The sequence below is a fragment of the Vicugna pacos genome, chromosome 13 (assembly GCF_048564905.1).
Source record: "Vicugna pacos chromosome 13, VicPac4, whole genome shotgun sequence".
NCBI lineage: Eukaryota > Metazoa > Chordata > Mammalia > Artiodactyla > Camelidae > Vicugna > Vicugna pacos.
In genome coordinates this window covers 650,019-674,098 of record NC_132999.1, presented here as the reverse complement: position 1 = coordinate 674,098, position 24,080 = coordinate 650,019, and the positions used below count along the sequence as shown (strand labels likewise).

Sequence of the window (24,080 nt, the reverse complement as noted above, 5' to 3'; positions counted from 1 at the left end):
AAAAAAGTTAACTTCTGTGAGGAAAGAGGTACAATTCTCCACTTCTCTAAGGGTAAATATAAGAAAAAAATAAAGAATGGCAGAATGAAAGTCAACATTTAAGAAACAAGTGCATTATAAAGATAATAAAAGTAAATTATGATGAAGATGCAAAAGAAAGCTATCCCCTAAAAGCTAGTGTCCTGCAACACTCTGTGCTGCACATTCATGGCCGAAGTGCTGAGTTTCATACATACTGGGTTTGCAGCTTGATGTGGCTTCCTCTCTCCATCCTGTCTCTTATTTTCTGAGTTAGTTTGATGATGTGCTGTCACCTCCAGGGATGCTTCCAACATGGACACTTTCTTTCGGGTGTCAGCCAGTTCTTGCTGAAGCTGTCTCATACAGGCCTAAAAAGATAACTCTGTTACTGAATTTTCTGTCACCTTATCATTAAGTTACATTAATAATATATAACTCCAACAAATGGGCTTTGAGAACTATCCCCACAGACATCAGTTCACCTTCTTTTCCTCATAGGCACACATTCCTGCTTACTGAATTTCATTAAACACACAGAAGGTGTGGCCCTCCTGCCTTACCGACAGTAAGTTAACTTAGACAATGGAGGCAGCCCCACCAGCCCCTCCCTGCCCCTCCCAGGAAGCGGCCGAGCTTCACCCCCACTGAAGTCTCTGACAGAAAGGGGTGTGCGGGTGGGCTGAGTGGTGGTAAGTTCCACACTGTGGAACATTCTCCCTCTTTCTCATTAGAGGCTTAAGTTCAGAGTTCTTCACATCTTCAATCTGGTGTTTAAACCCTTCCAACAGACTTCCATCTCACAATAAAAACGAGGGTATTCCAATGGACTTTGGGGACCTGAGACAACCTGGCGTCCCCTGCCTCCTGGACTGCAGCTCCCACAGCTCCCCCCACCCCTCCCACTGACTCCCTTCCTGCCACTCAGGACTCTGGCTGCTCCTCCTCAGTCTGAAAGTGGGACCCCAGTGCCAAACTCGTACATCACAGAGCGCCCCAGTTCCTCTGTACTGGACAAACTTAGATCCGAATGACAGTAACTGAGCCTTGCAATGAGAACTGTGAGCACATTATTTGAAAAAATGTTCAAAGTAAATTACAAATAGAACAGGGGAGACTAAGTCAAACACAGTTTTGCTAAAATTTACATTTGTCCCAAATTATGACTGAATGAAAAGTAGATGCCTTTAAGGAGTGGAGAGGTCATAACAATACATGATTTGAGATGGAAGTATTTCTAAATTTAATTGCAATTGTCATGAATAAAAATAAAGTTATATCAACTAAAAATGTATGAAAAGCTACTGAAGGAAAAGTACTGCAAGATACAGCATTTACACATTAACTGTCAAGGTAATCCACACAATTGAATCTTTTCTCTCTTTCTCTCTCTCTTTTTTTTTTCTTTACATTTTTTGTTCACACAACTGAATCTTAATTTCAAAATACTCATTTTAGGTCTGAGCATTTCATTTATCTGCTTCACGATACTAAAATGTGGTGACAGAAAGATTAAAATGATTTAGGCAGTATAAATTACTAAGACCTGCCTGTATCTGTCAACAGCTTATAGCTTAATCTCTTAGAATTTCAGGTGGCACGGCATCTTGACTCAAAGTAAAGCACCTCTCAGGTCTAATTTTTGTTTGCTGCATACAAGAAATGCCTTTACGCTGCTTTACAGTGTATATATTTATAGCCCGCACATTTTTTATGTTCAACTAGTTTCAACGTTCAGCTTCCATCAGATACTACTTTGAATTTTCTTTGAGGAAGTCTGAAAATTAGTTCCCTTTCTGGGTACTTACTTCCATTTCTGCTCTGTCCGTTTCATACTGACACAGTCTGTCCTTTAAACGTCTGCATTCTTTAATTAACTCCATGTTTCCTTCCTCCAGCTTCAGAACTCGTCTGCTCATGGCTTCAAGTTTTCCCGTGTGATCCAGAAATGGCTCTGGGGTATTAAATATTGTCTTTTCACTTCTGGCTTTATTTTGAGCCACTTCTAGTTGCTGTCGAAGCAACGTGTTTTCACTTTGCAGTTTACATATTGTCTCCTTCAAGAATGCCTGCTTTGCAATGTATTTGATGACATCCCCTTGTGAGCTCTGAGACAAGGGTTCAGTTTCCTTGTTTGAATGCTGGGCTTGGCCTCGGTCAGACAGCTCAAAATCCATTGTGTCCTGTAAGTGAAACCCCTCATCTCTTACTCTTTGAACTGTACGCAATAAACTGACATATCATAATTTCCTTTGAAGTGGAAGACTAATCTCTAAGTTTATACAACAAAAAGTTTGCAGTAACTGGGTATCCAACTGGAAAAACTTAAGGTGGATACAAATCTCAAACTTTTACCAGAAATCCCCCAAAGTTCAAAAATTTAATTAAAGACAGTGAATCCATGAAAGTAAAAAAGAAACCACAAAAGGATGTTTAAGAAGCTCAGAATCGGAAAGGTCTTTCTTTCTCTGAAATACAACAAACCCAAAAGGCTTAAAATAAAAAATGAATAATTCTGACTACACTTAAAAATTATATCTGACATCTAACCTTTACAGCTACCGCCAAAGTAAGAGCCTTAGCTCTGTATAAATTGGGACAGGTTAGATTTCCTAAAAAATTCTTTCCTGAGAATATTCCATAAATATTCTCCCTTTCTAACATTTTTAGAGCGAGTTATAAGAATTACATGTATGGATAAATGATAAATCTAAGCACTGTACTAAGCACGTCTACAAACATCAGTTAACTCATTTAGCTGTGACAATTCTGGAATAAAGGGTTAAAAACACAAGCAAGCTGCAGGGTTTCCCCCAGGGCTTCTGACTCTCTGACTCTTACACCAAACCAAAGCTACTTCTCTAGGATAAATACATAAACACAAGAGAAGCCTTCTATTTCCCTAATGGTGAATACACTAAAGGTAAAGAAGGTCAAATTTATAGAGCTCTTCTTAGAAAATCAGGAGACTATTTGCTTCTGCAATAATTTTTATTTCTTCTTCATGATGTTTATAACAGTAATGGATGTGAAATAGCAGGGAAATACAGTGAACTGTTTAATTAAAAATAAAATACTGATCAATAAATTATCACTAAGTATAGATTATGGCATATCTTTCACTATACTCGAAAGCTCCTTGTACTGAAATCGGATACCACATGGAGCAGAGCGTTACTTTTGATCACACGTAGGAGAATGACACCCAAACTACGGTTTCTGAACTAGCTATACTTTTTCCTCCTTACCATCAGTGGAAATGATAAAGTAACCTCTCCATTAGTCTATCAAAGGAGTGAGATCACTGCCAGAAACTAGAATGCCTGCTGTTAGTAGCAACAGTTTTGAGATAATGGAAAGTTCATCAATTCCTATGGACAATATTAACAGCCTCTCCTTGGATGAGGCCGTTGTGAATGTCACGACATCACTGTTGCCGGCAAGTGGATTTGAATTCAAAATATTGCTTTATCCAATAGGCCGGAAATGAAACCTCCAGAAAATATATTTACATATATAGGCTTTTAAAACCCTGTATACTTTCTGTACCTACAGTATTGGTTTTTAAACTATGTAAGTATACAAATTCATACACACACATGTTTGAAGATGACTAAAGAAAATACCTCAGCGTTCATTTTCTTATTAGCCTTTTCTGCCTCCTTTTGTTGGGAAAGACTATGGACCAGGATTTCATCTTGTATTAGTTGGGCATTCTGCTCTCGAGAAAGTTGCCTCTGAGCATCATTTCGCTCTTCTAAAACCTGAAGACATATTACATTTGGGTTTGGGTTTTATACCATGAAAAAAAGTCAAAAAAAGCTTAGGAGGGGAATCTTTAAAAAAAATTTTAAACCTGTTAATAAGAAGTAGCCTTTTTAAGCACAGGGATCTTTAATGCACATAAATAACTCAAATTCTAATATACGTGACAGCTAAATGTATCACAGAGCAAAAACACAAGGGATGTAGTAGTATCATGAAAGAAAAACTTTTTTAGCACTTTTTAAATTGAGTTATAGTCATTTTACAATGTTGTGTCAAATTCCAGTGTAGAGCACAATTTTTCAGTTGTACATGAACATATATATATTCATTGTGACATTTTCTTGTTGTGAGCTACCACAAGATCTTGCAGATATTTCCCTGTGCTGTACAGTATAATCTTGTTTATCTATTCTGCATATGCCTGTCAGTATCTACAAATTTTGAAATCCCAGTGACAGAAAATTTCTTTATAAAGCATTTAACCAGTTCCAACATAGTCTCAAGGTGATTTAGCCTGGATTTTATCTTCAAAGAGCCAAAATTAACACATGGATTTGAATTAGACTTGTTACTTTGTTGAATGGGCCAAAACCGTCAATCCTTATGTTAATGATTAAGCTCAATTTAACTTCCATTCCTTCATTCAGAAAAGGCACAGAGCATCTATTAGATGCCAAGAACACCAAGAAATTAGTAAATTAAGCTCTAAATGTCATAGTTCATATTTAGGTTGAGATAACTTTTATTTGTTTTAAATGAAATATAGATTAATTCAAAAGAATATTGTAAATAATATTGATGAAACAGTGTTAGAGGTACAAAACTTTCACATTATGACTAATTTACCTGATTTGGTTTATTCCTTACGCTCTTCAGTTTGCATTCTTGTGCTCGGGCAGTACTTTCAAGTTGTTGTTTTAGGTAATCTTGCTCATTGTATTGTTTCTCTTTTCTTTTTAAATCGTCCTTAGATTTTCCGTATAATGTATAAGAATTTTTCTTCTTCTTTGTTTCTTGTTCTAATGTGAATCTGCAGTGAAATATGCTTACCTTAAAATTTATTTTGTTAGAAAATAAAAAGTTCATTTTATGATCTGGTTCTTCACATGCTGATTTATTACCCTAATGGAATTTCTATGTTCTCAATTTGTTTTTCATTTCTAAGTCTCACATTTTAAATTCCTCACTTCAACCACTTCATAAAGATAGATACACACACACAAACACACATGTTTGAAAAGTAGCAATGAAAAGACAAAATGCTACTGGGTTTCAGACAAGAGTAACTTTGGTCAATAGTGTAGGAAAGAAATTTTGCAATTATTCAGTAAGGTTTGAATTGAAAATTACCCTTTTTTCCCCACATAGTCATAAATGACTCCTTCATTGGGACAGAGAATTTAGTTACTAGTTAAAAGAGAAGTTGCTATTTAGAAACAAGTTTATAAGTTCATGAGGGATAAAATTTCAACTTCCTGAAGTATCACAGGGACTCCTACATGATCTCCAGTGGAAGGTAACATCCACAGGCATCTTTTCCAGAACACAGACCCGCTAATTAGCATAATCCAAGGTGAGGCTGGGGAGTCTACTCCCTGATGCCCTACACTATGTTTCTTCTTTTGCAACACTTTGAACTTACCTTGTTGAATATTACTTATTTAGTAAATCATTTTTAAATCCCTTTTGGTACAAGGCAGGATCCATAGTAAGTAATTAAAAAATAAAGAGTAATCCATGCTTTCAGCATAGACCTTGGAACTAATCTTATCTCTGCATGAGAGAGATGCTGAATAAACTAACCAGTAATCACTTTCCACTTTACTTTTTTGTCCATCCATTCATATGTTCAGAATCAAACTGCATGAATTTTTTTTAAAGTTTCTGCCTTGAGAAAAATGGTCATTTCATAATTCTGCAAGTGGGAATGTAAAGTAATATAAACTTTCTGGAGGACAATTGAGAGATAAGGATCAAAGATTTTTTTTAAAGAAATATAGAATGAGGAGATATATATATATATATTGCTGTGTTATTTCCAAGAGTCTCATATTCCACAATATTAATGAAATTTTCTCCCCTGTAAAATCCCAAAAGGTAAGTTAGCAATTATAAGACTTCTCCTACATACCTACAGTATTAAAGTAAATATAAAGAGTTCAAATATTTCTTTAAAACCAAGAAATTCAGTACCTCATGCGGCAGAGCTCTCGTTCCCACTCCATATTTTGAAGTTTTAACTGTGATTTTTCTTCTCTTGTTTTCAGCAGCTCTGTGTGTAGCCAGTTCACCTTATCTTCCATTTCTTTAAGTTTTCCTTTAAGTACTGCACAGTCAGATTCTTTAAGTTCTATTGATCTGAATGAATCAACTGGATCCTGAATTTTCAATAACGGATCAGAATCTGCATTAGGAAGAAAACAAAAATAGAAACAAAATATATGAATAATTTTTGTGTATAAAGGACTGTGCATTTTCACATTCATTCATCCATACATTGAACAAATGGATATTGAGCATCTATAACGTGGAAGACAATCTTCTAAGCTCTGCAGATATTAAAAGAATGACAAAGTAGTATTATGAACATTATGCAAATAAATTTGACAACTCAGATGAAGTGGGTAAAATTCCTTGAAGGAGAGAAATTACAAAGGCTCAATTAAGAAAGAACAAATAAGCTAAAAAGCCCTATATCTTAAAAACCAAAAGTCCTATTTAAAGACCTTACAACAAAGAAAATTCCAGTCCCAATGGTTACACTGGAGAATTCTACCAAATATTTTAGGAAAATTTAATACCAATTCTACACAAATTCTCCTCAAAAAATGAAGAGGAAGAAATATGTCCTCATTCTATAAAGCTGACATCACCCTGAATCCAAAACCAGACAAAGATATTACAAGAAAGAAAACTAATGTCATGAAAATGGAGGTAAAACTTCTAAAAAAACATTAGCGAATTAAATCCAACAATACAGGATAATTCATCGTGACCAAGTCGGGTGTATCCCAAGAATGCAGGGCTGTTTTAACACTTAAAAATCAATGCTATTCATCATATTAATAAACTAAACAAGAAACCATATGATCATGTCAGTGGATAAAGAGTCACTTGCCAAACCTCAACATGTATTCCTGATAAAAACTTCCAGCAAACTAGGAACCAAGGGAACATCTTCACTATGACAAAGATCTGTGCTAAGCCTACAGCTGACACCATATGCAACGGTGAAAAACGGAATGCTTTTCCCAGAAGATGAGGAACCGGACAGGAGTGGCTTCTCTTACTTCTTCTAATCAGCACTGTACTGGAGCCAGTGCAATCAGGCAAAATAAAGAACCAAAAGGCATCTGGATGGGAAATGAAGAGGTAAAAGTGTCTGCTAATCAGCGGGAAATATTGCATGGTGCGAGTCAGCTAACTCCAACCTGTGGGCCGGGTTGCTTGCTTTGGTCAATAAACTTTTACCATGTCCATTACAGCCACGTCCATTAACTTGTGTATTGTCCATGGCTACTCTTGTTGCAACAGTGACAGAGCTGATTAGCTGTGACAGAGGATGTATTCATTGGCTGCAAGTCTTAAATGTGAACTACCCTTAGTAACACAGTAGTTTAAAGAAGAAAAAGCTTGACCACCTCTGGTTATGTAGAAAATCTGAGAGAATCCATAAAAAGGCTACTAGAACTAACAAATGGGTTCAGCCAGGTTGGAGGGCACAGGGTCAGCATACAGAAATCAACTGCATTTCTATCATCAGAAACTAAAATTTAAAATACATTATTTTAAAACAAATAAATAAAAATATACAACTTATAACTTCACTGAAAAATAAGAAATACAGGTAAACTCATAGAAGACGGAAAGACCCAGACACTAAAAACTCTAAAATATTACTGAGAAAATCAAGGAAGACCTATGTAAACGGAGAAGTAAACTTTGTTCGGGGTTAAAAATTCCATATAGTTAAGAAGTCAATTCTCCCCAAATTAATCTACAGATTCAACATAATCTACATCTCATTTCCAGGACACTAGCAGACTTTTTTTTTTTACATTGAAAAGCTGATTCTAAAATTCATGTGGAAAGAGGGGTAATAAAAGGAAACAAGATGAAGCCAGAGCACTGTGGCCTTTAACCATGGAGCTACGAGAAGCAGGAGCTGGATTTTAGGCAAGGAGGTAACAAAGACCTGAATTTTAAAAACTGTCTAGTAATCCCGGTTGCGGGGTAGACCAAGGTCCCAGGAGGCGGAGCGGCGGCGAAGAAAGTCCTGAGGTGATTTTAGCGTTCTAGGAGGGAAGCAGTGATGACCTGACCTCGGGTGAAGGCGTAGGGGCAGCAGAGTCAACAGAAAGCACAGGGAGAGGGGCGGCCACAGCCCCTGGCTGGCAGCGCACACGTCTGCTTCTGCTTCAACACAGAGCAGGCCTCTGAGACGCCGCGGCCTGTGACGCAGCCGCGCTCCCCGGGCAGCGCTGGGTGTGCACGCGTCACCGCGAGACGCTTGAACAGGCTGTGCAGTCACACGGGGGGCCTACCTTCACTCTCCGGGCCAAGTCGTTTGATTGGCCTCAGGGTGTCCTTAAAATTATGGAAAAGCGACTCGGAATCCTCGGAAGCTCTCCCCGGTGACAGAGTTAAGTCATCGAGGAAATCCGCAGAATTCATCTGCTCTTTGACCTACAAGTAAATAATGCTATTTCACAGTGTCTCCAACATAGTTATAAAATATGCTCAGTGTACAGAGGTGATAGATATCCATCTTTTTATGAGAGCAAAAACAGACACTTCTCGAAAGAACTGATTTCTGTCAAAAGGCTAACTTTATCAATAGTGTTTCTAAGTGATTTTTAAGTAAATGTTTCTACAACAAAGAGGATTTTCTGTTTTTCCACTCTATCTTTTATAATTTTTTTTACTACAGGAAAACAATATTCAGGAAGGTTTTTTCGCCTCAATTCCAAGGATAAAGTTTAACTATAAATGATTATAGATCCTAATGATACTTTAAGTTTTCTAACTAGATAAAATGCTATTAAAAACTAACTATTAAATAATTATTTATTGACTCTAAAAGTCTAGTTTGAAAGGCAACTTTTTTTGAACTGTGTTATTAAAGCACAGAAAACAGTATTAAACCAGAAATTTAAATTTACATTTTTACATACCAGTGAGTAGTTATTTTCACTTCCATCAAGTCTTTCTTCCTCTTCCTCAGATGTCCTTTCTAAGTATAGGACTGCTGAAAAATGAATATGCTTAGTTAAAATTCACTACTTAGAACAGCTAGATAAAAGGCATCATCTTTATAAAAACATAAAACACATTTCATCAATTGATAGTTCAAATTAAGCTTAATCTTTAGCTGGATATTTACTTCTTTAAGAAATACTTCTAATTATTTAAAACTTCAACAAACTGGGAAATACTAGATGTTACCAGATTAAAGGCATACAAACATCTCAAAGTTTCACTCACAAATTGATTCACCAGACATGAACAAAACAAAGAGAAATAAAACAAAATTTAAAAATACAGTAGAAATATACAAAGTCACGATAGACTCTATTCTCTACCTCCTAAGAGTACCTCTTTAACAACATACCAAGCTTCAAGAGCAATGTTATTCATGGTTTCCAAAATTACTGCTACTTTTTATGCTTTTATCTTTCCTTTATCTGAAATGTTTCCCTCTATTGTTCTGACAAGTTCCTTTTCCTCTTTGAAGACTCAGCCTGCTCTGTGAAGTCCTCCTTGATTACAGCTGTATTTCTGCAGAGACACAGGGATCTCTTTCCTTGGAGTTACCTTGGTACTTCACAGATTTTTCTAGTGTGTCTTCACCAGCTGAACTGCAAACTATTTCTTTACATGTCTATCCTCTTTGCTCCTCTGCTGCCGAGGACAAACTCTTAAAAGTATCTTTGTATAAACAGTATTTATTAGAAAAACTTTGAGTTTATAGCTTGTAGTCACTACTATAGGAGATAACTGAGAATCTTTTGTAAATACGACAGTAATTCTACAGGTAAGGAAAGAAAAGATAAAACTATAGGAGCAGAAAAAACATTGTATGACTTATTATTACAGCTCTGATTATATCACTGATTAAGGCACTAAATTAATTGGTATATACAGTAGAACACATATTAGATGTGGTTAATCAACAGACTGGGTATCCTAGAAGAATTAGAATTGATATTCCATATATTATTTTTAAGTGATAAAGCACTCCTTAAAAACCAATATCCTTTTCAACCTATCAATCCATTACAAATAATAAAACAAGCTGATATACGATGTGGACACAGTTAAGAAGGAGGTCCTGTGTAGCAAATCCCCAATGTCTGCCACTACCGCTGGGAAAGCCACTTCTAAAATACAGAAAGGCAGAGAATATACTAGAAATATTTTGATATTTAGTTGCAGAGGTGCTTTTTCAGTTACACTGAATATGGCTATAACAAACATTTATAAATTCAGAGCTAGATGAAAATAAAGCTAAGAAATCGTATTTTCAGAAGGGAATCTTTGGATGTCCACCTAGGTTTCCCAACTAGTCACAAAGCTCTAGACATCACTCTCCTACCCGCTCTCAGGACTGTGCTAAACACTAGTCTGAACGAACTTACTTTCTCCTAATTCCCTTTGCTATTTAATATGTTGCTTTGTCAGAGGATGAATGTAAATGTTATGCCAAAAGGTATTGTCCAGTTGTAGGTTTCATAAAAGGAGTAAACACAAAGGAGATCCTGCCACAAAATGATTTCTGCAAAGTCAGAGTATGGTGAAGCCACGCACAGGTAGGCCATGGCTAGCTCTCTGTGCTGCTTTATTACCTTCTTTGCTGCTTCTGTTCTCTGGCAGCTGTGACTCACACAGGCCATGGAGCGCTGCATTTTCTGACAGAGATACGGCTCTAATATTCATCCGGTCTTTGTCTACTAGGGCCGTCTGCATCAGTTCTGTGGGTGTTGACTGGTTTGTGGTCACTGATTGTGATACCAATGGACATTTATCAACTTTCAAATGCTTGGCTCTTTTACCAGCTGCATTATTGAGGCTCAAACTAGTAGAATCCCCGTCTGAAGTTTCCACTTATTAGAATGTGAATAACAAAACAAACTTGACTAACTTGTAAGAATTCTCTTCCCAGAGCAGCAGCCCCACGTCCTCCTCTCCCCCCAAACGCACTGCTCTTTCCCAGCTGGTTGTACTTTACATGTCATTGCTGTTCACATAGGGAACCACTGTCTCTCTTTTTTCTACTTTTAATTTCCTAGTATTACTTATTTGGATTCACTCATCACTCTCTATAAAACAGTCTATATTCCGTAAGAGCTTTATGAATAATTATGACTTTCCAACATGTAAAGTTTTTCATTAGCAAAATGTATGTCTAACCAGCCGTTTAAATATGCATGACAGTACTGTGTCCTAGAGACGTGGGCTTTAAGAAAACTTTTACTGAATGGCACTACTTACATTACAATGACACAGTCTTTCCTCAATGTACCAATATCTTCAGAATTCTTACCTTAAGCCTTGGATAAACATCATAAACTTACATAAGAAAGGATAGCCTTGAGTGACTAATTTTTTCCATATAAAAACAGGGTAAGTCTAGGTACAAACTAGATCCAAAGAGTACGGGGTGCCACGAGACAGGAAATATGTAATAAAAATGTTTTCCTTTTCATAAAAGAATTAAGTTGTCAGACTTAAACTTTTAGAGACAAGTTAAAGAAAAAAAGGCAAGAAATGTAGAAATGAACTTTAAAGCCCGTTTCATCACAAGGGCCCCTTTATCATTTCACATCCATGAGCCCTGTTTAAAACAGCAGTTCTCAGGTGCCATCTGAGAAGCCCTGAAGCCCCAAGTTCCCTCCATCTAGGGAGTCCAGGAGGTCAAAACTAATTTCACAATAATACTGAACGCTATTTTCATTCTCATTCTCCGTTAAGTGTGCTGTGGAGGTTTCCAGATACATGACATGTGATAACATCATAGCTCTAATGGCTAATGGAATGTTTCTGTGTGCTTGTTTTTTAAATCTTTCAGTTTTATTTTCTAATATACTAAACATCAATAGATACAACCCACTTAAAAGTTCTTCAGAATTCTCAATAATTTTTCATAGTATAAAAATATCCTAAACCCCAAAACTTTTAGGATTATTGTTTTAAAAGATCATGTCTACCAAATACTAAGGCAGGACCAGTAACTTCCATCATTTTTAATAAGCAACGACACGACACCACACACACACACTCTCCTAATCAAAACATCCAGTTGGCTTAAGATCTTTGGGCTAGGGAAATAGCTCAGTGGTAGAGCACATGCTTAGCATGCACAAGGTTCTGGGTTCATTCCCTAGGACCTCCATTAATAAATAAATACAGAAATAAGTATCATCAATCTGATAGCGCTCGATGAAATAATTAAAGTGAGATATGACTGACATATTAGCAAGTGAAGCTTTACCCCACGTAACGGTCAGAATTCAATTAAGCATTTTAAAACTCTGGAAAAATCTTAGAACCTAATAATCAGTCTCTCAGAATCCCTGAGAAGTACAGGGACTCCAAACTGAGCACTTTGGTGTCTCCCAACATCAATAGAAACATCCGAGTCAAAGCTGACATTTAAAAAATCTATTTCTTATGCTAATATATATATTTTCAAACATGGATACCGATCATAACATCTGCCTTACTTGTGTCACCTTTCAATTAAATTTGAAAAAATAAAAGGAATTAGGAATAAGAAGACTGTACTTCATTTCATGGTTAAATTTGTATTGCAAAACTTACCTGGTTTGAATCTTTGTAAATTCTTCATTGGTCCTGTCTTTTTAGGAACAGAATCTTTCACTCCAACTGCAGGCTGAATGGTTTTTGAAACAAATCGATTAATAATGTACCCCAAATGAGAACTCCCCACGCCCACTCTAGCTTTCCCATTTTATTGTCCTTCAGATTTTAAAAAAAGTGTCCTCAACATTTCAGTAAGTCACTAGTGGTCACTGTGATCATTCTGTCTTACATTTCTATAGCACCCTTTACAGTTGACAATGTGTTTTCACATTTGTTACCACATTTTTATTCATGACACATAACCTGAGAGGTAGGTATCAGTACCGTGTTTTTGAACAAGGTCACTGACATTCAAACAAGTCAGACAAGTGTTTCCAAGATCCCACAGTGGGTCAGAGCCAGGATGCTACGTCTGCTGACTTCAAGTACAGTGCCGTGCCACTAGGCAGGAGCTGCTGAGATCCAAGAGTTCAGGCTCTTTTAACCTCTTCCACGGCTATCACCTTGGAATAGGTCACCTCTACCCTGCACTTAGCTTCCTTCAAGTCCGGTCGCCATAAAGGTACTCAGTGCACGCTATTTTCCTACCCGAAATGGGCTGTCCTCAGTGAAACATCACTCAACCAAACTGCTGCTATTTTAACCCCACATACTTATTACTATTCCCCATGCTTTTGCTTCTCCTGAAGTGTTCTTTGCAGCTCTAATTGACAATCCAAATATAATAATACCTTGAAGTCACAAGCACTGTCTTTTCAAGGTCAAAGTGGTTAAACAAACAAACAAAAACACCATTTTTTTGTTTTTTTAGTACAACCTGTTTCTCTCTGAATCTCACTAACAGTTTGACACATTCATTTGTAACAAAGAAACAGCTGGTCCCAGGCTGACCAAGAACTATTTTCTTTAGTTTTTAGAAAATGTAACTTCAGAACCCAAGCCAATTCCCTATGACTTCTAAGCCTTGGTTTTTGCACTACATACACCAGTTTCATTAGGTGAGTCTGGAAAACTAACAGAAGTGCAGTCTGCAGTGGTATGACATGTGGCACGGAATGAATTTACTAAGTTTGGGTTAAAAAGGAAAAAATTTTCCTGGGCAAATGTGAAAGTGAGAAAGTGAAGTCAAAACATCTCTCCATATATGTTTTAACATGACTAGTCAAGTACAAACTTAAGGCAAGAAAAAAAGGAAAATGTAAGTATAACAAGGTATGTGGAGAAGTACATATATTTCAGCACTTATATATAATAGATCGGTGATGTATCAGTATTGTTAGGGATATACTATGAGTGAAAGCCTCTGTTTTACCTTTTTATTATATATAAAATATATAAATTACATATGCAAGTATATATATTATTCTTCAGCAAATTTTATAAAAATATCAAAATATATGATATATAAAACAAAGGCCTTTGTTCAGAGTATATCCCCAATAATACTGACTTGTATTACTCTACAACCGTTTGTTTGTGAATACTACTATAAGTAAGAGTTCAATTTTGTCACTAGAAGTCACTCAATTGAACATGGTCATCTCTCACTACCTGAGCACTGTGAATTATTACTAGAGAGAGAGAAAAATAGATTTTAGAAAGTTCCTAACACATCAACTTTCCACCTAGAGAAAGAACAGGTAATTAGGATTCTAAGGATAATATATAGCTTGAAAAGATAGATTGAATGGAACATGAGGGGGGCTAAAAAGAAGGTTAAAAAGTTCTCATCTCAAATTCTAAGTTCACAATTGGTAGATACTGGAAAACAGACTGTAACTTATTCCTATTCATCATATACTTCTTATCTATTTCCTTGGCATTTAAGACATATTTCCTGTCATAACAACTGAACTTTTACAACCTAAACAAAGGGAATAGAAATTTAAGTCGTATTTTTAGAATTCAAATAGATTTCATTATGACATAGTACGCATATTATATTACCTGTACCATCAAATGGATTTCATTACGATAGAGTGTGCGTGTTCTATCACCTGCAGCATGGTGCAGAAGTCCATGTCTCCTCATGCACTCACATTCAGAAAATACTAAAATGCTTCTTACACTTAAGACCTTATTCTAGGTGCTCCAGGAAATGCACAATTAGGTTCCCTAATCTCTAGCGGTGTATGCTGATGCAGGGGTTATAAAATGAATATGTAAATAACTATACTACAAAGTATCTGAAACTTGAAATTTTAGAATGGGACATGAGGACTGGACATACTTTTTTAAACTATAACACAAAAGAATTCTGAAGTAGGTTTCATCATATGGTTGTTATTAAGAGTCTACTTTGAGAGCTGGTTGTTATTTCAGGGAAAACATGTATTCTTCAATTAGATGAAGAGTTTTGAATATACTCTTAATGGGATAATTTAGAAAACACAGAGGAATCTATGATATGGATTTTGAGAAACAGAATTTTAATTTCTAAATTTCTATAATTTCAACTATTATTTTAGTCTTAATGCAGAACCAGAGATAGAAATAAAGTAAAACAAACAAACAAACAAGACAAAAATCTCTTTCCTCACAACTCTCTGATACCAAAATAAAAAGTGTCCAAGGGGAAAAAAAAAGACACATGCTATGCAGTTTTGGAACTGAAAGGCCCCAGGAAGAGTCCATGATTATCACAGTAAGTAGCTGTGTGCACTAAAGATGCCACTGAGGCATGAGTGTTATACAAGTGCCATCAGTGTGGTTTAAAAGTCAAAGAACCCTTATCCTTGGCCAAGCTTCACACTTCCTCTATTGTGGGAAACCTTTTCACAGTACAGTTTTCCTGTCACTATATATCTTCTAGTCCATTTTGCTTCAGCCTTATCTTCAGTATTTACCAAAGGAAAAAAAAAAAGAAAAAGAAAAAAATCAACCTGCCATATTTTTATAAAATGGTTTATTCTGACCAACTTTCTAACACAATCATAAAACAATGATAGGCAGACCACTGCTAAATTTTAAGAGTAAATACTACACAAAACTAAATTCAGAGCAGAAAAATTAATTTCACAAGAGAACACTTTACCTTGGGAGCAAGATCTAAGTCATCATCTGATGTAGGCCTTGAATCATCAGTATCATATTTGGGTGAAACTCTTTGGAGCAAAAATACACATCAAAAATGAGTGAGTTCATTTCTTTTAACAAACAAGTCATAAAAGTCTATGCTGAGGGATAAGAAAGCAGATTTGGGAGCCAGGCTGCCTGATGGTCAAGTCACAGGTCAACTACTATGCTAACTATGGAATCATGGGTCAACTAGTCAACCTCCTTAAGCTACAGCTGCCTAGTCAACTAACAGTAAGCTGTAACAGCACAGCTACTCTGCAAAGCTGTTGTGGTGACTGTTCAAGGTAACAAATGCCAAGTACATAACATGGTATCTAGCTCAGAGCAGGACACTCAACAAGCCTTGTTTCTTTTCTCTGTGATCCCTCAGTCAACATGTAATTTTTAAAAATCCATAAAATCCTACCTGATGACAGAGGTATCTTCATGACTCGGTGAAACCTCAACCACTAAATCCGCTATTAAAGAAAAAAGTAAAATAGACTTCGTATCAGCAATAGAAAAATACAGAATATTGAAAGTATAAGACCAATGTTCCGTTAACAAGCATTCCTTTGGGACCACACCTGGAGACTACACACTTGAGTGAATACTGAGTATACTCCTGGTAGGTAATTAATGCATAAAAACCACTTCCCCTCCTTTATATTTACCAAAAAAAAAAAGGGGTGTTTAACCAAATTTGGTATCTTGAAGTGAACTGCTGTTTACAAGGAACAAAATCCCAACCAAACTTTACGAGACTCACAAAAGAATGATAATCATTAGTAGAATCAGTATCATAAACTGACAACGTCAAGCTCACACAGAGTGGTGTTTCTGGACGACACCCATGGGACTAACCCACCCTGCCATTCGGCTTTGTCGGCCTCGTGTTATCTGGGCACGGTCATCCCTATTCGCTCACATACGGTCTAGGGCTGCCTTCACACTGCACTGGCAGACATGAGTAGATGTGACAGACACCACATGGTCTAAAATATTGACTCTCTGGCCCTTTATAGAAAAAGCTTGTGCCCTTTATAGAAAAAGCTTGTGCATCACTGCTTTATGTCATAACCAGGAAACCCTAAGACTCAAATCGAATCTTCTTACTCTTCTGCTCAACATTCTTCAGTGGATCCATGCGGCTGCCATTGCTGGTTCCCAACTTGACAACCATTTCTTCTTTTTCATCCTTGCCAGACAATTGCAACTTTTCTTGGATGTTTTCTGCCCCAGTATGCAAAGAAGGTAAACTCTTCTTAGCTGCAAAAAGAGAAATGATTATTCTGCGGTCATCACAGTAACTACATCTCCTTCCCCTGTGGCTGGTTTAGGCATGAGCATGCGATGTAGCCCAGCCAGTAAGATGCGAGGGGAAGTCTACCGGAAGCGTCTCTGTTTTCTTCCTCGTTAACAGGAAACATGCAGAGAGAAGCAGCCCTCCTCGCCTGCGGATAATGTCAGGTGAGAAGATGACGCTTGGAGCTGCTGCTAATCAGCAGACCAGGAAAGGCGACATCAAACACCAGCAGCCTCACAGCTGAAGGAGGGACAGCGTCTGGGATCCTGACGACATCACCGAACCTTCTAACCAATCCTGACTCCTGTTGCTGTAGCCACTGTTACTTAGGCCTCCTATTATTATTTGCAGCTAAAAGCATTCTGACACATCTCCCAAGGTCTACAGCAGACCTCCTCCTTTCTATAGTACCAGAAAGGCTTTCAGAAGAGTGCCTGAGCTAGGTAGTCACCTCGTTCCCAACCATTCCTACGGCATCCTTCCTGCACCAACAAAATGAAACTCATAGATCCTGCAAAGTTCACTGGCACATCTTAGCCTCTGCACCGCTGTCCTTTCTGCCAAATGTAAGCTTCAGAGATGTTCTGCCCACCAAACACTGCTCTTCTGCCTCCTTCCCTGGCAAACTTCTACTCACTCTGCATGGCTTACCTGACATCCTACCCACTTTTAAAAAACTTCTTTCCTCACCATGGACTTAAAGTATCTGGCACATATTAAATACCAATAAAAATATATATAAAGACAGTACAAAGTCCTAGTGGGCTCTGGGACACAGGAAGCACAGAATAGAGTAAAGCAAATCATAGAAATGGTGACGACAGTAGCAAGCTCCTGGAGGCCAGGAGCTGTGCTTGTGACCTGTTTGCATTCTGCAACATCACAGTGGCGCTCAGTACCTAAACGACACTTGAGAGTCGTCTGTTAAGTGGATGAATTAACAGATAAGAATGTTTTCTTTGAAAATCCTGTTTAAAAAAATACAGACATTAACCAGGGACAACTCTGCTGTGTTATGAGCACCTTGAAGACCAAAACTCTGTCTATTCCAGCTTTGTATTTCCTGCAACAGAAGTTCTTTGCTTGATGCAGGTCTACCAAGTTAAATGTGCCCTCATACAGTTCAGACCGAACAGCACCCTAGGGGTCACATCTAGGCAACACAGCCTTCTTCTTCTTTTTTTTTTTTTTTATGTGAAGCACTTCTTTGCTTTTCTTACAATTTGTTGAGTCCTGAATTGTGCTATTTGAGTATTTATTATGACAATCCTTTAACTAATGGCAATAGGAAATCCTGTTCCAACAAAACTTAGTTTCATGACAAGTATCCCCCAAAAAGAAGAAAACATCTGACTCTCATGAAGGCAAACTATCTCATTCTGTTTGCACTTCTGGGGAATGCAATAGGTAAGAAAGAGACCTTGTTGGTGTAATGATGCGAAAAGTAACCCGTGCTTCTCAACAAGGCACTGCTTTCCTGACTTCTGCACTATCACTAGGTATCTTTAAAAAACAATCTCTTATTAGTATGCTGCACACTGGCCCAGCTATGCAGTTCTAATTGTTGGCCATTTGTTTACAGCACCAGGAAGGTATTGCTGAGCTCCCAGTTTTAAAGACAGTCACTTTTTAGTGAGACTAGTCACTATGCAATAACTAGCATTCATTTACCCGATGTAATCCATTTGCTATAAAAATCAAAAGATCCAGTTCTGTAACAAGGCCAGCTTGTTACAATGTTAGAGGAAATGTACAACAAAGTTAAAACCCTGTTTTTCTTATTTACACAAAGATATAATATGGGATTTCAGGAGCCATGATTAAATAAGTGAATTTCTTTTCAGACAATATTGTCTCAGATTTTAAATTACCTACAATTAACTTCTTAAATAATTCTGAATACTAGAGCATTAAGAAAAAATTAATGAAAAAAATAAAAACATACATGAAATTTACACAGGCTTTTTTCACTGCTCTTTCATTATCAAACTTTCCTCAGTCTTACTTCCTTATCTATGGTAGGCCCAACAAGAGTAACTTATTACCAGAACTCTGTCCTAGGTCGCTACTTTGAGGGGGAGTAGCTGGTATATTTCCGTCTCTGTAGTCGATAATCAGCTGGTAGAGGCTATGTGTAAAAAAATGGGATAAATATTACTACTTGAATACTAATGTGAAAAACAATTACCAAGTATATTAAATTCTTAGATTATTTCAGACAATATCAGAGGTAATATCAAAACTTCAACTGTCCAATAAACTTCAAATTTGTACGATCTACACTTTTAAATTTAGGATGTATAATTAAAAAAGAAAAAAAGTAAGGTGAAGTAGTCATGAACTGAGGGCAGTACAGCTCAGTAAGTTAACTAGAGCGAGCCTGACACATGGAAAGTGTCTCGAACTCAGAAGTCCCAGCTCTATAACCAACAGCTATTTGTTCCTGGAAAAGGTGCTTCTCTTCAGCTCAAACTCTTCCTTTATAAAACTGGGATCTTACTGTCTTGTTAGGCAGTTAGTTATTAATACTCATAAGAGTATTATGAAGATTTAATGAGATAATGTATCCCTCAGATGCTCAGAGAAACAGTGGAAGAATGGAATAATCTGTTCTTGAACTTTAATGCTGGAACTATTTGAGAATCCCAAATAAAACCCAATGTGTGTTTTTTTTATAGGTGTAACATTTAAATGTGGCAGTTTTCAGAAAATGTTACAAATTATGGTGATTAGCTGTTCTTCGTGGTTTATAATTCAGGACACCTCAGCTAGTATATCACTTGCAGCTAAACTCATTTATACATATATGACCTCATACAAGCGTATGTATGAGAACTAAACAAGCCGTCACGCTGAAGTTTACGTGTCGATGGCCACGAAGACCGCGGAAACTGGATCAGCACGGGCATCCCGGGAGCAGAGGTCAGGCACGACCTGACTGCAGGACCAGTTTCTTTTTCCTTTTCTTCTTTTAAAATTTTATTAAAGGTCTTTAGACAGCAACATCCAGACCCCAGACTCAGCTGCTGAGGAGATCCTGTTAAAACTAGTTTTAGTACCAACGCTGCAGCAACAGAATCAAGGGAAACAAGAGAACGATTAGCACGCCCTCGCCCCGCCCCAGTGCCTTGTGGGAGAGGACTGTCACTGTGGCCTCAGGGAATCCCTTAGGTTCCTGGAAAATTCAAGAGGAAGATTATAGAAGAAAGTCCCCAAAGGAAAATACAGGATTTTCTGCTCTACTAAACATTTCAAGACCCAAATAACTAGTTAGAAAAATCAGATATGTGACATTATTTGGACCCCATGCATAGGGGTTACACTGGGATGAAGTGGAGACCAGTAGGACCCTAAGGATAAAGGTCTTACAAACCCTGAGATAAAGAACCCTGTGCCCACTGCTCCATCTCACTAGTCTGGCCTTTTGCTGGTTTCCAGCTGGTGATGGGGAGTGTCTCACTGCCATCCCCAAAGTGCCTGCTCCCAACTAGGAACTCTCACCTGCCACATAACAAGTGACAGTTAGGTCATTTCCAACCTCAGTTTAGAGATAACTGGCATTTTAATGTAAACACTTACTGTTTAAAACCATTACGAAAAGCATATCTTTCAGCAGACATTCCGTGTAAATCTCGAGAACTGGCATTAACTTGCTTCTGAAGCAGCAGCTTGACTGTGTCCGGCGAGTCATGAAACACAGCAAGCATCAGTGCTGATCTAAAATAAAAGAGACATCTCCACCCTTAGGAACTTAGCGTAACTCAAACAGTTAATTTGGTCTAGTTTACCAAGTTAATCTCCTGCCCACCCCTGGAGAACTGACCACTTACATGCTCGAGTGCTCATCTTTGCAAATGACCTCCAAGGCCACAATGGAGGGACAAAAAGGAAGCCTCCCATCCTACTTGGGTAGCACACAGTAGAAGGTGCTAATTTAAAGTCCTCTGATGGACAAGAAAGGATGCTGAGGTCACTTATCTGAAGTAGGTAAAGGTTTAAATAAAGGATTCCCCATGTCTTCTCTAGTCTGAAACATTTAATACTTTAAAGTCAGCTAGAGGTCAGGTAAGGAGAAGCTGTTTGCAGGCTGAAAACAGTAATATGAATAAAAATGGCAACAAAAATAGTACGGCTGCAGTGAATCACGCTGAGAAGCATGTGCCCGGCACTAACCTGAATAGTCTATGTATGGTCTTTCTTAGGCACAACCACCCTTGAAAGATGTACTACGACCCTCCTTTACGTGTCAGGAAACATATTGGTTGGTAATAAGTCATGTCCCCCAGGTAACACACCTGGCCAGCAGGAGAGCTGGGAATTCAACCTCGTCTGACTCTACAGCCCAGCTCTTTCCTGTTTATCATCCACCAATGACCTGTCTTCTTTAAAGGGAATGTTTATTCAATAATTCAAGCTATTTTTCTTCCTTCTACCATTATCAATTGAAAATAAAAACATCAAACTGTACTAGAAATGAAAAAGGATAAAACCTGATGAGCCCACAGTATCTGGTCATAGTTACTCTCTTAGTGACACTCACTTAGTGACAACCTAATAACATCAATATCCTTCAAAGAAAGTAATTTAAAGCAGAATCATCCAAAAGGCAAAACAAACTCCTCTCTGTTTGATATGCATCTTTAAAAAAAATATACACCAAGTAGAGGTTAAAAAAATTATAAAAGAATGAAGAAATTCAACACTGTCTCATAAGGTAAATTAAAATTAGAGTCCATACTAATAAAACTAAAATGAAATCCCTGAACTATCATCAGATCATATGACCAAAAAACTCAGGTTGCAAATGACAGCAGTCATTATTATAAAGGAAGATGAATCCTGCTGCATACCATTCTTTGTGACACCCAGGCAGAATAATTGCTTTTCTACCTAACTGATCATGTGTTGATTCCAAGTTAATCCTCTTCTTATTAAGTTAATCTTTCTGATTGGCTGTTACTGCTCTAGAACAACATTAAGATTAAACAAAAAAAGAGAGGGAGAGAGAGAGAACCCACAATTGTACCTTTCCAGCTTGTCGATTGCATGTACATTTGCCCCGCTGTCTATCAAAAATTTGACCATCTCTTCTTTGTTCTCCCTGATGGCGACTAAAAATGGTGTGAATTTATCCTGTAAAATAGTAAATACAGTTGATAATGTACAAAATTACATATACATTTCAAAACTGAATTTAAAAACTTGTCTCTGAACTTAAAACATATACTATAAAAAAGTAAACAACAAGCAGCCCCTTCCTCCTCGCCCCTCTGTGCCCCTTCTCTTTAAAAGGCTCCTCCTTGACCTCCTCGAAAGTTTCCCTGTGAAGTCATTCTCTGAAACTCACTTCAGACATTTGCTGGTTCCAAGAACCTTCGCTTCTATCGCAGTGTGTATCAGGCATTCTTTAGTTACCTTACTGCTCAACTACTACTCCTGACACTCTAAACACTGCTCCAGAGAGAACCATTTAGCTACTGAATCAACTACATTTCTAAGGAGCCACGCTGAGGAGAAAGATATCATACTGTCTGCAACATGCATAACCTATCCAATTACAACTATGACTAATCTCATAAAGCTTGCAGACATTCCAAAGGGAATATGACTATTTGCATGTAAAGAAAAAGTTTTTCTTAAACCAACTTATAAATTCTAATTTGAAAAATTCCATCCCACTCTTAAGGGATTATTATAAAATATGAAGTAGACTATAAATTAATATAGACTGTCTTTAAAATGTTGAAATATTTACCAAAATATACAACAGGAATTGTAAATTCAAATGTTTACAGAGGCAACATAGGTGGCCCGATGAAGTAAAGGTCCCAGGTGAGGACAGCACACCAGAGAACACACGCCCCACTGAGAAGGGGCCACCTCTGCAGGGCAGACGGCACAGGAGCCTGGGCTCAAGGGGGACCAGATATGATTCTTTAGGAGAAGTTCTGGAGTGCAGATTTCTGCACAAGTCTCCTAAATTTTAAATGTTGACTCAATGTGTGGAGACAAACTGAACATACCCAGGGCCATGTTTAGTCTATAGCCCACTTGTGTTTTTATGTTTGCTGTGTTTCCAAACAGTTGGGCATAAATCAAGTATTTGTGTGTAAAACCTTGCCTTTCTGTAGAATCATATGTCTTACACACAAAAACACTGGGCCCCAACATGTAATAAAAATTGTGATTAAGACTCATAATATCCACTTCAAGAATTTTTCCAATGCCTGCTAAAACTACAATTTACCTGTATGTAATTCTCCCTGATTGTTAATTAAATGGATAATCAGTTCATAAGATGGCCGAAACTAAATTATTAAAACAATTCCAATTTGTTACTAATGTCATGGGTCTTGATGTTTAAAACTGCCATCTTGCATGGTATACTTATATACAATGGAATAGGACTCAGCCATAAAAAAGAATGAAATAATGCCACTTGCAGCAACATGGAAGGACCTAGAGATTATCATACTGAGTGAGGTAAGTCAGAAAGTGAAAGACAAATCCCATAGGCTATCACTCAATATATGGACTCTAAAATATGATACAAATGAACTTATTTACAAAGCAGAAACAGACTCACAGATATAGAGAACAAACTGGTGGTTACCAAAGGGGAAAGGGAATGGGAGAAGAACAAATTAGCAGTTTTGGACTAGCAGATAGAAACTGCTATATATAAAATAGATGAACAACAAGGTCCTACTGTATATACTACAAGGAACTATACTCAATATCCTGCAATAAACCATAACAGAAAAGAATATGAATATATATATGTATATACATATAACTGAAAAAGAATATATATAACTGAATAAGAATATATATATAACTGAATAAGAATATATATAACTGAATAAGAATATATATAACTGAGTAAGAATTTTATGTGTAACTGAAAAAGAATATATATAACTGAATAAGAATATATATATAACTGAATAAGAATATATATAACTGAATAAGAATTTTATATATAACTGAATAAGAATATATATATATATAACTGAATAAGAATATATATATAACTGAATTAGAATATATATATAGCTGAATAAGAATATAGATACATATAACTGAATAAGAATATATATATATATAT

The 24,080-nt window shown here is 37.0% G+C and overlaps 1 protein-coding gene across 4 annotated transcripts in view; it reads right to left on the bottom strand.

Annotated features, from left to right (window-relative positions):
- The window catches only part of LOC140700561 (ankyrin repeat domain-containing protein 26-like), a 36,671-nt gene that overhangs the window by 9,224 nt on the left and 3,367 nt on the right, over positions 1-24,080 (bottom strand). The window contains exons 4-18 of one of the 4 annotated variants that reach the window (XM_072973967.1): positions 21,999-22,105; positions 20,552-20,689; positions 19,018-19,100; positions 16,783-16,935; positions 16,094-16,145; positions 15,644-15,713; positions 12,607-12,679; positions 10,632-10,784; positions 8,961-9,034; positions 8,331-8,472; positions 5,980-6,190; positions 4,633-4,816; positions 3,645-3,782; positions 1,827-2,201; positions 237-389 (exon numbers count right to left, since the gene is read on the bottom strand). In XM_072973967.1, the coding sequence (XP_072830068.1) occupies positions 237-389; positions 1,827-2,201; positions 3,645-3,782; positions 4,633-4,816; positions 5,980-6,190; positions 8,331-8,472; positions 8,961-9,034; positions 10,632-10,784; positions 12,607-12,679; positions 15,644-15,713; positions 16,094-16,145; positions 16,783-16,935; positions 19,018-19,100; positions 20,552-20,689; positions 21,999-22,105 (2,106 nt within the window). The remainder of the gene's footprint in view (positions 1-236; positions 390-1,826; positions 2,202-3,644; positions 3,783-4,632; positions 4,817-5,979; positions 6,191-8,330; positions 8,473-8,960; positions 9,035-10,631; positions 10,785-12,606; positions 12,680-15,643; positions 15,714-16,093; positions 16,146-16,782; positions 16,936-19,017; positions 19,101-20,551; positions 20,690-21,998; positions 22,106-24,080) is intronic. The other 3 variants (XM_072973968.1, XM_072973969.1, XM_072973970.1) reach the window with 3 other exon arrangements.